Below are 13,001 nucleotides of genomic sequence, written 5' to 3' on the forward strand. Positions count from 1 at the left end.
CGGCTGTGAAACTTTTGCACTCAAATTCTTTCCCTCACAGGGAGAAATTTTTGATGTTGTAATCAAACACGTTTCATGTGAATGAAATAAAAGTATTAAAAGTTGAGGATTGTCTTTGTTCACGAGATAGAAAACAAATTGGAGAACTGAAACTATTTTCAAAAGCGTTCACTTTTATTGATACGTGACAGGAAGATGGATACAATTGAGATTAGGGAAACGGTTAAAACAGCATCGATCTTTGATCGAAGTCATAATACATATTTTTTGAATCATCGTTTAACCACTACTCCAACTCCACTTTTGTCCCTTCCAAGCCATAATGAAGAACCACAACAACAACAAGTCGAAAAGCTACTCTCGTCATCGTCGTCACTTGATTTACCCAGCACGTTAAGCGACCTGAATGCCAACTCCAATGTGTTGCATGAGGCCGTAGTGAAGAAATTCAATCGCACCAGCAGCGGCAAACTTTACGAGAAGGATATAAAAGACATATTTGCAATGTTGATCGTTTCATTGCAACTTTCAAAGAGCCTGTCAAGTTCTGCCAAGAACAAAAGCACTTTGCTGCCACTTTTGAAATTCAGACTCATCCCCAAGGGTAAGAAATATCCTTACTCATTCCAGCTTTTGAATGCAATTGATCAGATGACTCATCTTCGCGTTGAAATTGATTTGTCCAATATCGTCACTTGCTTGTCGTATAGCTTCCAACCAGAAATTGCATCAACATTAATTAACCAATTCTTCAAAGCTAAATTTTTGCATTCGCCTGCCGATAGGACCAGGTCTGTGCCAAAGCATGATGTTTGGTTACAACCTACGCCTAAAGGATTGTCTATTGTACAATCGTTTTGTGAAAAAGTAGGCATGAAGAAACTGAATATGCCTGACATCTTACTACAAAATTCGTACAACTCAATGCATTTGTTTTATTTTGATCGCGATCCTGTTACTGATGAGGTGATTTATTCCCGGAGTCTAATAAATCTACTATTCACAAGACTATTGGGTCCAATTCCAAATATATGGTCGCCCATGAACAAGCCAGATCCCATTCCTAGCGTGATAAAAAGAAGCGATGAAGTTTTTGGCAAGGGAGTTGAAGTGGTCTCTCACGGTAAAGCTGGCAAAAAAGAGGGTCTTTCTATTAGTGTAACTCCGTCATCAAAACCCGCGGACCCATTCAGCTTTCTGGAATATCAAAGAAAGACGTTGAAGTTGTTTGAAGTACACGGTGATGATACTTTTAATCAGAACGTGTCAGACGTAAGTCCCTATCATCACAGATATTTTCTGAACCCTGAATCAGACGCTCATATGCAATATTATGTTTCTTCAGTTGGGGTTAGACTCTATAAGGCGAAAAATTTAGATGGTTTCAAGACAACAAACGCTTTACTTAGTTATCGCATTAGTGGGAAAGCTATAGTACAGTGGCTCATGGATTGCACCGATATAGTAAGACCCAAACATGCTATGGAGATTGCAAACTTGTTTCTTAACCAAAGATTTATTACACCTTTCGGTGCCAGTGATGCGCGGCAACTGTTTCAAATTGAGCAACATTATCAGCTTGGTGACAAAGGCTTGTCCCTTTGCATGTGGGGCAAAGCTAGCGGAATTAAAACGGGACACTTGTCCTTTTACAAACAAAACCCATGCAGACTGGAAGTTACTTTGGACACGATCATGCAAGATCCTGGATTAAGGTTTCAATTCAAGTGCCACTTGGAACAGGAATTCTGCTTGGAAAACTTTGACGCCTATTGCCAACTACAAGTATTTAAAGAAAATGTGAAGCTTTGGAATGACATAAGGGATAGTGGCCAACATACTGATGATGACATATTAAGCAAGCAAAACATACAACACCAGACTAGTCTCCGAGACACGTGTATGTCGATTGCCTATCAGATTTACAATACCTACATCAGTCATGAATCGCCATTTGTGCTAAACATTGATTATAATTTGCGACTGCGAGTTGTCAAGTTGTTGACGCGCCTTTCCAATGACATGAAATGTCATAAGACAAACTTGGATGCGTACATGCAAACGCCGACTGACGAGTCTTCAAGTGAACAACTTGGCGCAAGTTATGAAAATTTGCGAGCCCCAAGCAGGGAAAAATTGGCAACCGACAAGGAGGAGGAGAGAGAAATCGATTTGAATCAAGTATTGCAAAAGTTGACTGTCTTCTTTGACGAAGTCAGTGCCCATTTATACAGAATGATGGAGGGAGACTCTCTACCAAAGTTTTTGAATAGCCTCGATAAAGTATAAAATTTTCGTAGATTCTATTTATACACATCAAATACCGACAATTATACTATCTCCTCTTTGCAACTTCAAACCACAGGTTCTATGGTTGTTCCCTTTTTGATTGTGGCCCAACCAATCAAACGCCAATGCTTCTCGATACGCCTCGACAAAGCAATCTTTTCATTGATTTCGGTACATGCAGGAGATGTCAATTGTAAACGAGCCATATCTGCTCTGACAGCCACAACTCTAGCACCAGTGGCTGTGGAACCAATATTTACCATCAACACTTCTCCGACTTCTAATTTTCTAACTTTAGCACCCTGTTTTTGTCCTTCAGTCTTTACTCCCAACAATCTCCTTAACAAAAAGTAATTGATCTCAATATCGGAATAAATGGATGGTAAGTTTCCTTTAGCTCCAACAACTTGACCAACCAATCTATCGGCTCTACACAACGTTGGGTCGACCTTGGTTCCCACTCCGATTAAACCTCCCGGTACGGCGAACTTCAAATCATTGTGCTCAGCAAATAACGAAACAATATTGGAGAATATCGTCTTACATTGAATTCTTCCTTGATCATCTTTAGTAACAATACCTGGCCTAATTTCAATCTCGTCACCAATTTTGAAAACACCAGTTAAAATGGACCCACCAGCAACACCTCCTTTCAAATCATCAACGTCAGCACCAGGTTTGTTCACATCAAAAGACCTAATAACAATTAACCTAGGGGATGCAGTAAAGTCCCTGACTGGAACTGGTATTGAGTTTACGATGAATTGATTGACGGCGTCGATATTATACTTCAATTGTGCTGAAATTGGAACAATTGGGGCACCATCAGCTATAGTACCTCTGATGAACTGAATGATGGACTTTTCATGTTCCAAAGCTGACTCCTTTCTCATTAAATCAACTTTGTTTTGCAAAATAATAACGTGCTTCAACTTCATGATTTCAATTGCAGCCAAGTGCTCTGAGGTTTGTGGTTGAGGACAGCTTTCATTACCGGCAATAAGCAACAAAGCTGCATCCATAACAGCTGCACCAGACAACATTGTACTCATCAAAATATCGTGACCAGGACAATCAACAAAAGAAACGTGCCTGACCAACTTATAGCGGCCCTCACATCCTGGACGCTGACATTTAGGTCTTATTTCTTTATCCGATTTGAAGGATTTGTAACACCCTGGTTCAGGACACTCTGGGTTATCACACTTGTAAATTTTGGCATTGGCGTAACCCAATTTAATGGTAATATTTCTCTCCAATTCATCCTTGAAACGAACAGTTTGAACTCCAGATATGGCTCTGACCACAGTAGATTTACCGTGTGCGACGTGACCAATTGTACCAATGTTGATTGTAGCTTGTCTATTGATGATTTCAGGTGAGAGTGGTGTAAGTTCGGAAATGTCAGGATTGGTTGGTTGTTCTGGTAATCCGCCACCTTCTTCGAACTCCCTCTTGGCTCTTTCCTCAGCTTTCTCGTCGTCTTCCTCGTCTAATCCTGCAAAGGCCACTGATTTTTTGCCCTTCAGCTGTGAGTCATCCAAATCTTTTTCTTGTTGCACTTCATTGTCACTTTCATTCTCATATTGATAATCGTCTTCTTCTTCCTCAATAGTACTTCCAATGACAATATCGGGAGTCGCGTTTTCTATATCGTCATATGACATTCTAACTTGATGGAGGTGTTTATAGTGACAAATGAATCAAGTGTTGAAAGCTTCTAGTTTCAATTTTTCACCAGAAGACGAAAAAAGAGAAAACAAAAAAAAAAATTTTTTTTTTTGAAAAATTTACACTGTCATTAGCTTTTTGTGTTTGTTATTCTTCTACGTGCAATTACAGTTGAACTAATGAGGTACATAGCATATATTCACCGCCAGGTATTATTAAACCATATGGAATCCAAAATCATTCATGACACTGTCAACGTCTCTCCACAACATATCACCGTCGAACCTGTCCAAGTCCAAACTTTCTAAACCCAGTTGCAATGGAGAATCATTGAACGTCGAGGTTGATTGTGGCTGTTGGTAAGACGTGTTGGAACCCTGAGGTTGAAAATCGTTCTTTAAGTTGTGCAACTGATCTCCCAGCTGAGTAAGAGCATGTGCATGATGATGCGAGAATGATGGGGTAGCTGACAATTGCTCTTGGTGGGTTGCCACACCACGAGAAGCATGTCCAAATTGAGAATCTGTTGCAAATGGAGGGCTACCTTGCGGATAGCTATTTGAGTCTGGGGTGTTGTGATCTCCTTTCACCATTGGCGTGGATTCGGCCGATGTGTTTACAACTTTAAAGATGGAGCTTCGCTTTGTTGTGCCTGCTGAAATCGGCTCAGGATCTAAAGGTATTGTTCTTATAATCTTTCTTGCTCTTTGTTCAGCGTCTTCTTCATTCGATAAAGACCGTTTGTCTTTACGGTGAGGATCATTACGGGCCTCTGTATCCAGGTATTCTTCTCCTTGCAAATTCTCCAACGGTCCCTCTTCTATAGTTGCTCCATGGACTGGGCTTCGATCATCAGTCTTTACTCGCAAGTTTGTCATTCCCGCCTTCTCTCTAATCAAATTCAAACAATCAAAGAATACTGATGCAGCCATCCTATTTCTTATGTTGATGCTCAAACTGTTTAGATTTTGGCTATCCAATTGCCGGAAAAGCAGCCACATGTTTCTTGTGATACCACTTGATCGGATTGCCATATCGTGTTTAAGTATGGAAGCCCTAGCAGTCAAACTGACGACCGCTTCGTAACTCTGTTTACCAACGGTTACGTCGATTACAGCTTTCAAACTGGAATGAACCAATTTCCCTATAATACACGCAGCTTGCCAGAGATTTAGCAAATACACTCCGGGAAGATATTTAATGAATTTTTTATCTTCGGTTTGACAATTTTGAGTAAATGAAACCAATCTCGTTGCAGCGTTGTAAAGTTTGACTAAACCAGTCTTTAGCTCAAACTCGGATATCTTGGAGGAGTCCATAAAGTAGTAGCTGAATAGATGTACTTTAGATGCCAAGATCTCAAACATTCTAAATTTGAATGCATCATGCAGAGTTGTATGAGAAATCATCACTTCCAACTCATCTACTCTCTTTTCAAGTAACTTTAACAACGATACCCTTTCATTTGCATCACTAAGTCCACAAGGGTCCATCGGGTTGGAATTGAGTGATCTAGCCATTTGATCTTCGAATTGGGCAATGGCCAACATCGATTTGATCTCTTCGGGAATTTGAACGTCACTCCCGGGCCGACTGTAGTACCAAATGGAGGAATCAAACTGGACGCACGCAGGATACCCAAACGCAGTGGCTATGAATTGGGATGCCGCATTCGTTGCTATCCAAGTCTTGACTTGTTCCTGCAACATGCTTTGTTGCTGAAGAGCCTTGCTCTCAGGTTGTCCATCTGTACTTTTTACACTGCTAAACGAAGAAGGTGCATGTAATCCGATCCGTATGGCTTGAAAAAACCCCGTGCTAACAGTACTATACGATGAGTCAGCGCTAAGTGAGGATGTGATTGGTGGCCAATATGAATACAACAAGAAAGCTTGAACCGAGTAAACAGAACTGACATTATAAATAGATTCATCCTCTTCCGTGGGATTGTATCTCGTTATTGGTGAAATCATAATCTCAGCGAGAATGCCTTTAACTATGGGTGATAATTGAATCAATAAAGTCTTGGAAAATCCCTCTTTAAACCTTCTTAAGGAAACAAATATAATGACCCAGAACAAAGGGGGACATAATCTATAAATCTTTTCAGGTCCTTTGGTAACGTCAACAACTGGGAAAATCGGGTGATATCGCAAAACATATTCCATGAAAAGCTCTTTGATTGTGCTCGAGGTCAAAGTTATAGACTCAACAGATTTGTCTTCGCAACGTAGTACCTCCTCCGAAAGCCTTAAATCTTGAGGTAGTTTTAACGTATTATTGTTGGAAAGCTTGGCATCATAAGTCGAGTTTTGATTTTCCAACGGAATATTCGAACTTTGTGTGGTTTGACAAACCTGTGGTTCGTTAACGATAGCCACGTTGCGTACATTTGTGTTTTGTGGTTGAGTAGGTGCATGGATATTCGTCGGATGTATCTGCACTTGAACGGGGCTAGCTTTGTCCTTTTCTCCTGTATACGGTACCTCGCGATCTTTGTTCTCCTCTGAGCTCAAGTCATTGCCAATGCCACTTTCCTTGTTTTCACTGTTTGCTAACGACGGAAATCGTGAAAGAAGCTCGGCGGCTTGAGTGGTATTCAATGTTCGTTTTAGCTCCATAAACTCCTTCTCAATTTGAGCTATTCTTGCTCTCTTGTATGTCCTTTTATAATCTGATTTCAAGTCACATTTCAAATGCTTTTTAGCACACCTAGTACAAGGTTCTGGGTGACGTTCATGGGCATCACACCTAGATTTCTGCTGCCTGCATTCAACGCATGCCATCCTTTTAACTTTCCCGTGTTTGTCAGTTTGAGTATGATGTTGGTTTGTTGGAGACGTGGTCACATTGGATGGTGTGTTTGAGCCCGATTCTCTTACGTAGCCAGATGTGTTTAATGAAGGAGTGGGTGATTGCGATGGATAATCAAACGTTGGGCCATGGTTGGAATGTCTTGACTCAAATCTGTCATCCTGTTTTAATCTTTGAAATTCTTGCGACATATTGCTAGCTATGTGCACCAAATTCTCAAACGAGCTTTTTGCATCAGCGGAAACGTTCTCATTGTCTCTCATGTTTCGTAGTGAATGAAAGTAACGGAAGTATGCTCAATCTTTTTTTACCTTTGGTGTGGTTTGTGTAGAAGAAAAACAAACGAAAATTTCTTTAAAAGTGTTTTTCCTCTTTTTTTCAAATTGTGTCACAATTAAAACTCATCTCCGTCTACAACCGTACCATACTTATACAGATTAACAAATTTTGAGCTTTTGCAATTGTAAATGTGTATCGTTTTATTCTATAAAAACAAACGTATACAAGACAAATTTCGGGGATGTGCTATTTATTTATGACACCTCGGCTTGTTACGGTATTCACCCCCAACACCACATACCATTGTCTAACCAGTCAATATCAAATTCGCTCTTGTCACTTCCAAATTGTTTCACCATTGGCAAAACACCAACTTTTTTACCATTATCAGCAAGAAGTTCAACCTTGTGATCTTCTGTACTTGTAGCCTTTGCCTCCTTCCTCTTTACTTTATGCTCATCCAGAGCATAGGACGAAAATGGAAGATAATTTATAAGGAAATCATGCATAACTGCATCGGGTATATCACTAGGCAAATCGTGAGTTGAAACATAGACATTTTCAAATTTGCCACTGCGATTCTTTGCTGTATACAAGGCTGCCGAAACTAAAATATCCAAATCTTGGAAATTATAACCACCCAAATCATTGAGACCAGTGAATGATGAACCTCTTCTTTGTGGGTTGGCAGATGGTAACACGCTTTCATAAATGAGTTCACCCATACCTGTGATGAAAAATTCACCCTTCAATGAGTTCCACAAAACGTAGTACGACCTTCTTTGTAAATCGTTTGTAATGATGGCTCCCTGAATTTTCGTAAATTTTGTACTTTGTTCGGTTTTTGCATATCCTAATGCACTAACGACTTTACTTTTGTAGTCAGCAAAAGAAGGTTTGATGGCAAACTTGGGCACCGTTTGGTTCATTGCTGTCGACTTTCTTCTGGAGACGTCGTCGGTAACCGTTGGTTTTCCTGTTGTTGTTTCGCCTATTGCCGACAAGGTACTGTGTGATCCAATTTTGGTCATTGATAAGATGTTGGTCATATTGGTGAGTGAAGTTGAGGATTTCCTATCCCCTTGTAATTCCGAGTGGTAGCTGAGCTTGTTCAATTCCGAAAGAATCTCCAATTCCTTTGTTTGCAAGATAAACTTGATAATTTCTTGATCTTCATCACTGTCCCAGTTCAACAATTTAATTCTTTTTCCCAAAACTTTTGACTTTGCATCAGGTTGCTGTTGGTTCAGTTGCTCCAGGTCTTCAATCAATTGCTTCAACACTGATTCTTGTCCTTCGGACAATTCCTTTATTGGAATTTCATAAAAGTCAAGGGGATAACTTTTGAAGCCGAAACGTTTGTAATAAGTTTGTACACCCGAAAACAAAAACCAAACATATTCTTTCCCGAGATAGTAGTTTGCCAATTGTGGATCAACTTCACCTGTGAAATTGTCGAGTGTCATTTTCTTGAAATTGTCGTTGGCAGACTCGTCACTTTTGCGCAAATGCTCTTCAATTATTTCCTTTTCAGTTGCTGCAATGGCTTGAGATATACAATTTTCGGCCAAACCCCTCTTTCTATAGTCCTGGTGAGTGAAAACAAAACTCACCAATAAAGACGTGATATTCTTAACACCAAATAACGAAGGATCGGGTGCAGACGAAATCGAACTTGATCTATCAGCTGGTTTGTACAATCCTTTCAAGTGTTTGATGATGATTGTAGCAACAACCAAATCCTTTGAAGTGTCCTCAATATAAAATCCTTCCACCTTCAATCCGCTTTTAACGTACTCCTCAATACTTTGGGTTTGAATTTCACCAAATTCATTGGCATCCAATGGTCCACTCCATTCACTGCCACATAATGTGAACAATTCTTTCAATTTTGCTGGATCTTGAGTTGATTTGAACTGTAAATTTGAGTCTGATGTCATAGCAAGAATAACTAAGGAACGCAATTGATGTGTTGATGGTTTAAACCAGTGTTTGTAAAAAAAAAGGTGATCAAAAGAAGTTGATTGTAAGTTGTTACTTGTCAAGTTAAAAGTTCGGCAATTGTCGCACTATTTTGCTCTCTGTCTCCCTCTCTCTTGATTTGTTTTTTTTTTTTTTTTGTTCGGAAACCGGAGCATTGAAGGAAATTGTTTATGTGCAACACATTTTTCTATCTTTGCTATTCCCCCCCGAATTATGATAGGAGCATCATCAAGAACAACAACACACATTAAGCTCATTAATAACGACTTCCTGACCGTTACGAATGACCAAGGTCCACAAAGACACACACTGAATCCCTCAATCGTTTGGATGGCCTTGTGAGTCCCCTCATTTCACTTTTAAATTACTAATCAGTTAACTTCATAAAACACTCTGGATGATTCTAAACTGGTTGCAAATTCTTCATTTTTCATAAACAGGTCGTGTACTTTGACCCCGAAGTTAAAAAGCCTTGGATTACATATATCAATACCTTTTTCTTTCGTACAGTCCCTTTCATACCCTGTTTCACGTCGGAAAGTTTGTCATCCTAGTATCTCGAGTAGTTTTAGAGTACCATGAACTGGGCACGTTATGATAGAAATTTGAACAAGTGCATCCCAAAACAGTAGAAGCGTATTGTACCAATGGGTCAAAGAGAAATGACATTCGGTACAAAAAGCAAAACTGTTACCAGTTACTACGGTGACTGCTTGACCTCTGATTTTTAAACAGGACCCATTTGGATGCTGCTCTTATCTCGGTACCACACAAAAGGGCCACTTTTGCAGCTTTGTGTCAGAACCTTTTTGGCGTTTCCTTAAACTGGCCACTCGATATAAAATCACAGTCTCTGGAACGGCGTTCTACAAATGTCTTGTTTTCCATATCCGTCAATGCAGCTTTCCGACTTGCCTATTGAACTACTCGTCAGAGTCCTCCCAATAGAGGGTTATCTTCTATACTTGCCGAATGAGACCATCATTCCTTGGTTGAATTTGTTGTCCCAGGTGGAGCTGTTTAGAATTTTAGGGGATAGTGGATGTAGTATGGCGCTTACCAAAAAACATCCAAAAGTATACACCACAATATTAGGCAAAAGATGCACCAAATGTGGAATTTGTTTTGAAGAAGTAGACGCTGCTCTTCGAAAAGTGTTTGAGAAATTTGCCTACAAGATCTTTATCACAACTGAACAATCTATTGAAGCCAAATATTACAAAAAGTATATAGTATTTGACTTTGAAACAGTGAGGCATTTGATTTGTGGATATTATCCTTTACTGTCTTATCTTTAAATTTGGACGGGGTGTGATCTACGAGTTATTGATCTACGGACCCCTTATTATGTGTGGAATGGTTAGTTATCCAAAGGTATTTCCTCTATGTTATTGTCATATGATTCTGTCTACTCCACATGTCACATACAGATATAACCAAGTTATAATACTGAGGATGAGTATTAAAGACATCTCTTCAAGTCTCAACAGAAGGACTTTTCTTAGAAATTTAAGCCATTTATGGAATGGCAAGCGGTTTTTACGTATATAGTCAACCCACCATGGTTACAGGCGTGGTTAACTAATTTCAAAATCTTTAACCTTTCATTCCACGGAGAGATATTCATTCAATTTCTAGTCGAGTACTAAATTGCAAAAAAGCACGCGTCTTGTATTTGTATGAACAGCTTTAGTGTTTCTACTTGAACGTTTATACATGGACATGAGCATGATCTTATACACTTAAAATTTTAGATATGAAATTCTAGACAAATTTATATTCGTCGGGCATTTCGACAAAAGTCTGGAAGACTTTTACACTCTTTTCAAGGTCAACGTATGCTTTAATTTACATTTTACTTTGTCCAAAGACTTGTTCCGAGAACATTCTTTAAACTGACGTTTCGTCTAAAAACGTATCTCAATACCGGTAGTTCCAAGTCCTATTTAAACATGCCTGTAATAACTTGAATAAAGTTTACAGATAAGATAATGCTATCTGGTTGAAATAAAACAAATTGCTATATACGAGAGGTATATAAATATGCCACAAAGATTTATGATATATATAATCTCTCAAAGTAATCGATACCCTATTATAGATAATAAACACGTTCTTACAATTGACAAATAACCATGAGTAAAACAATGGAAATAAGTCAAAAAACTATATTTTGATAAGAACGACCTGATATTGCTTCTGTAGCAGGATGGAATGGAGACTTACTAAACGATTAGACGATGATGTGGAAGGATATGACTCTGATGTCCAATCAAAACTGATTAATAAACAATTAAATATTAAATTTGAATACCGTTTTGTGTACAGAAGTATTTAGCCTGAATCATTGATAAGCGCAAAAAAAAAAGGAAAAAAAATAAAATAAAGAAATAAACCAAATGGGAGTTCGCGCCACAATTGTGTCAATTCTCATGTATGATTTCCAAATGGGTTATCGAAAGGCAGAAAACAAAACAAAAACAGCCCATTCATTGACCGGCACCACCAGCAAATAAGAGCCACATATGAGAGACAAAATGATAACAAATATTACGTGACTTATCTAATATGGATACTCCAATTACTTTGAACTACTATTCGTTTAAAGTGCAGGAGTAACTTTATCCCGATTTACTATGACTCTCTATCCGCTCATTAAATAACTTTTGTTTCCCAAGACATATGCTTCACAACATTGTTTACAACTTTACAACTGCAGGAAGCAATGACCGATACTAACATCGAAGAATGGTTTAAAAACTATGATCTTAAATACGTGGAAGACGTCAACGTGTATCCCAATATAACCACGTTCAATAGGAAATTGTACACTTTTGGACCCTCAGAAGGTGAAGTATACATCAAATTTAAATCTTACGACACTAACATCAAGTCTTATGATGAATTATGCTATTTGGATACTAATTCATGTGTTTGGAGAGTAGCCGAAGACAGATATATATGTACGGTACACTCGAGTGATGAAACAAAGGTGGCAATAATTGGTGAATTAGGTCAACGTTACATCCAAAAGAATAAATTTGATAGCTACAATTTGAAAATAAAGTCACCAGGAGAGTGGAAAGTGGTGTCTATTACAGAAGTCTATGATTATAAAACCGTTACAGCAAAAGAATTGTGCGAACGTGCACAATCCAGAATAACATTGGGGTTCAAAGATTATTTTAATGAAATAAGAACAGGAACTGTAACCAACCACTCACTGTACCAAAATGTGAAGAGAACTTCACCAGATGATAAGAAATAAACTGGAAATCTGATGTGACTAAATAGGTAATTGATGGAGAAGACTATATTACAGGGTGTTTGAGACAGTCTTAGCCTGCATCTTCCTTTGACTTGGTAATCGGTGTCATTTTCGATTAGCTCAGTCTTATTGATTTTAACTTTGTAAAACTGTTTAGATCTTCTATAACTTACTTTGCTAAACTAAACTACACAATTGTAAATAAACATCGTCCGTATTTATACTCTCAATACTCTTCATTTCAATTTCTCGAAGAATAGAGTCGTCTTTAGTGCTCAGAAAGTAGCCATTTCGTAATTGACATTTCATGAAATGTCAATTACGTTAACAAGCTAACCAGGTAAAAAGTGACCCGGTTAGCTTTATGTCATTTTAGTATGAAAACTTAATGTCGCGTTGGTATGAATTATTATGTCGCGGTAGTATGAATAAAAAATAAAAAGACTGTAGTATATAATAATTTATGTCAAAATGTAGATTTGCAACTTTTCAACTTTATAATAATTATTATTATAATAGAGAGGAAGTGGTTAACAGCTGTCGTATATAATGAAATGTTGTTTAAACAGAAGAAATAAAACTTCTATGATATCCCCAAAATCTTCATCCACTTTAGTTTTTTTGCATTAAAATGAGACGAAAACCTATTAATACATAAGGAGTTGTTGTACTGGATGATGGAAAACGCAATGTAATA

The 13,001-nt window shown here is 38.3% G+C and overlaps 5 protein-coding genes across 5 annotated transcripts; 2 read left to right on the forward strand and 3 right to left on the reverse strand. All coding sequences in view use genetic code 12, as the record gives it.

Moving 5' to 3' along the window:
- Positions 1-195: 195 nt before the first annotated feature.
- On the forward strand, positions 196-2,289 carry SST2 (GTPase-activating protein; the record flags this gene model as incomplete). The annotated part of the gene is made up of 1 exon (XM_036811812.1): positions 196-2,289. The coding sequence occupies one exon, from the start codon at positions 196-198 to the stop codon at positions 2,287-2,289; it is 2,094 nt and encodes a 697-aa protein (XP_036663316.1).
- Positions 2,290-2,354: 65 nt separating this feature from the next.
- GCD11 (translation initiation factor eIF2 subunit gamma) lies at positions 2,355-3,956 on the reverse strand (the record flags this gene model as incomplete). Its single annotated transcript, XM_036811823.1, has 1 exon — positions 2,355-3,956. The coding sequence occupies one exon, from the start codon at positions 3,954-3,956 to the stop codon at positions 2,355-2,357; it is 1,602 nt and encodes a 533-aa protein (XP_036663317.1).
- Positions 3,957-4,175: 219 nt separating this feature from the next.
- LEU3 (leucine-responsive transcriptional regulator) lies at positions 4,176-7,037 on the reverse strand (the record flags this gene model as incomplete). The annotated part of the gene is made up of 1 exon (XM_036811834.1): positions 4,176-7,037. The coding sequence occupies one exon, from the start codon at positions 7,035-7,037 to the stop codon at positions 4,176-4,178; it is 2,862 nt and encodes a 953-aa protein (XP_036663318.1).
- A 297-nt stretch (positions 7,038-7,334) lies between these two features.
- Positions 7,335-8,993, reverse strand: CPAR2_101740 (uncharacterized protein; the record flags this gene model as incomplete). The annotated part of the gene is made up of 1 exon (XM_036811845.1): positions 7,335-8,993. One exon carries the CDS (start codon positions 8,991-8,993, stop codon positions 7,335-7,337), a length of 1,659 nt encoding a protein of 552 aa, XP_036663319.1.
- Positions 8,994-11,761: 2,768 nt separating this feature from the next.
- CPAR2_101750 (uncharacterized protein) lies at positions 11,762-12,304 on the forward strand (the record flags this gene model as incomplete). The annotated part of the gene is made up of 1 exon (XM_036811856.1): positions 11,762-12,304. The coding sequence occupies one exon, from the start codon at positions 11,762-11,764 to the stop codon at positions 12,302-12,304; it is 543 nt and encodes a 180-aa protein (XP_036663320.1).
- Between the last annotated feature and the right edge of the window lie 697 nt (positions 12,305-13,001).

The sequence above is a fragment of the Candida parapsilosis genome, contig 005569 (genome assembly GCF_000182765.1).
Source record: "Candida parapsilosis strain CDC317 annotated contig 005569".
NCBI classification, from domain to species: Eukaryota; Fungi; Ascomycota; class Pichiomycetes; order Serinales; family Debaryomycetaceae; genus Lodderomyces; species Lodderomyces parapsilosis.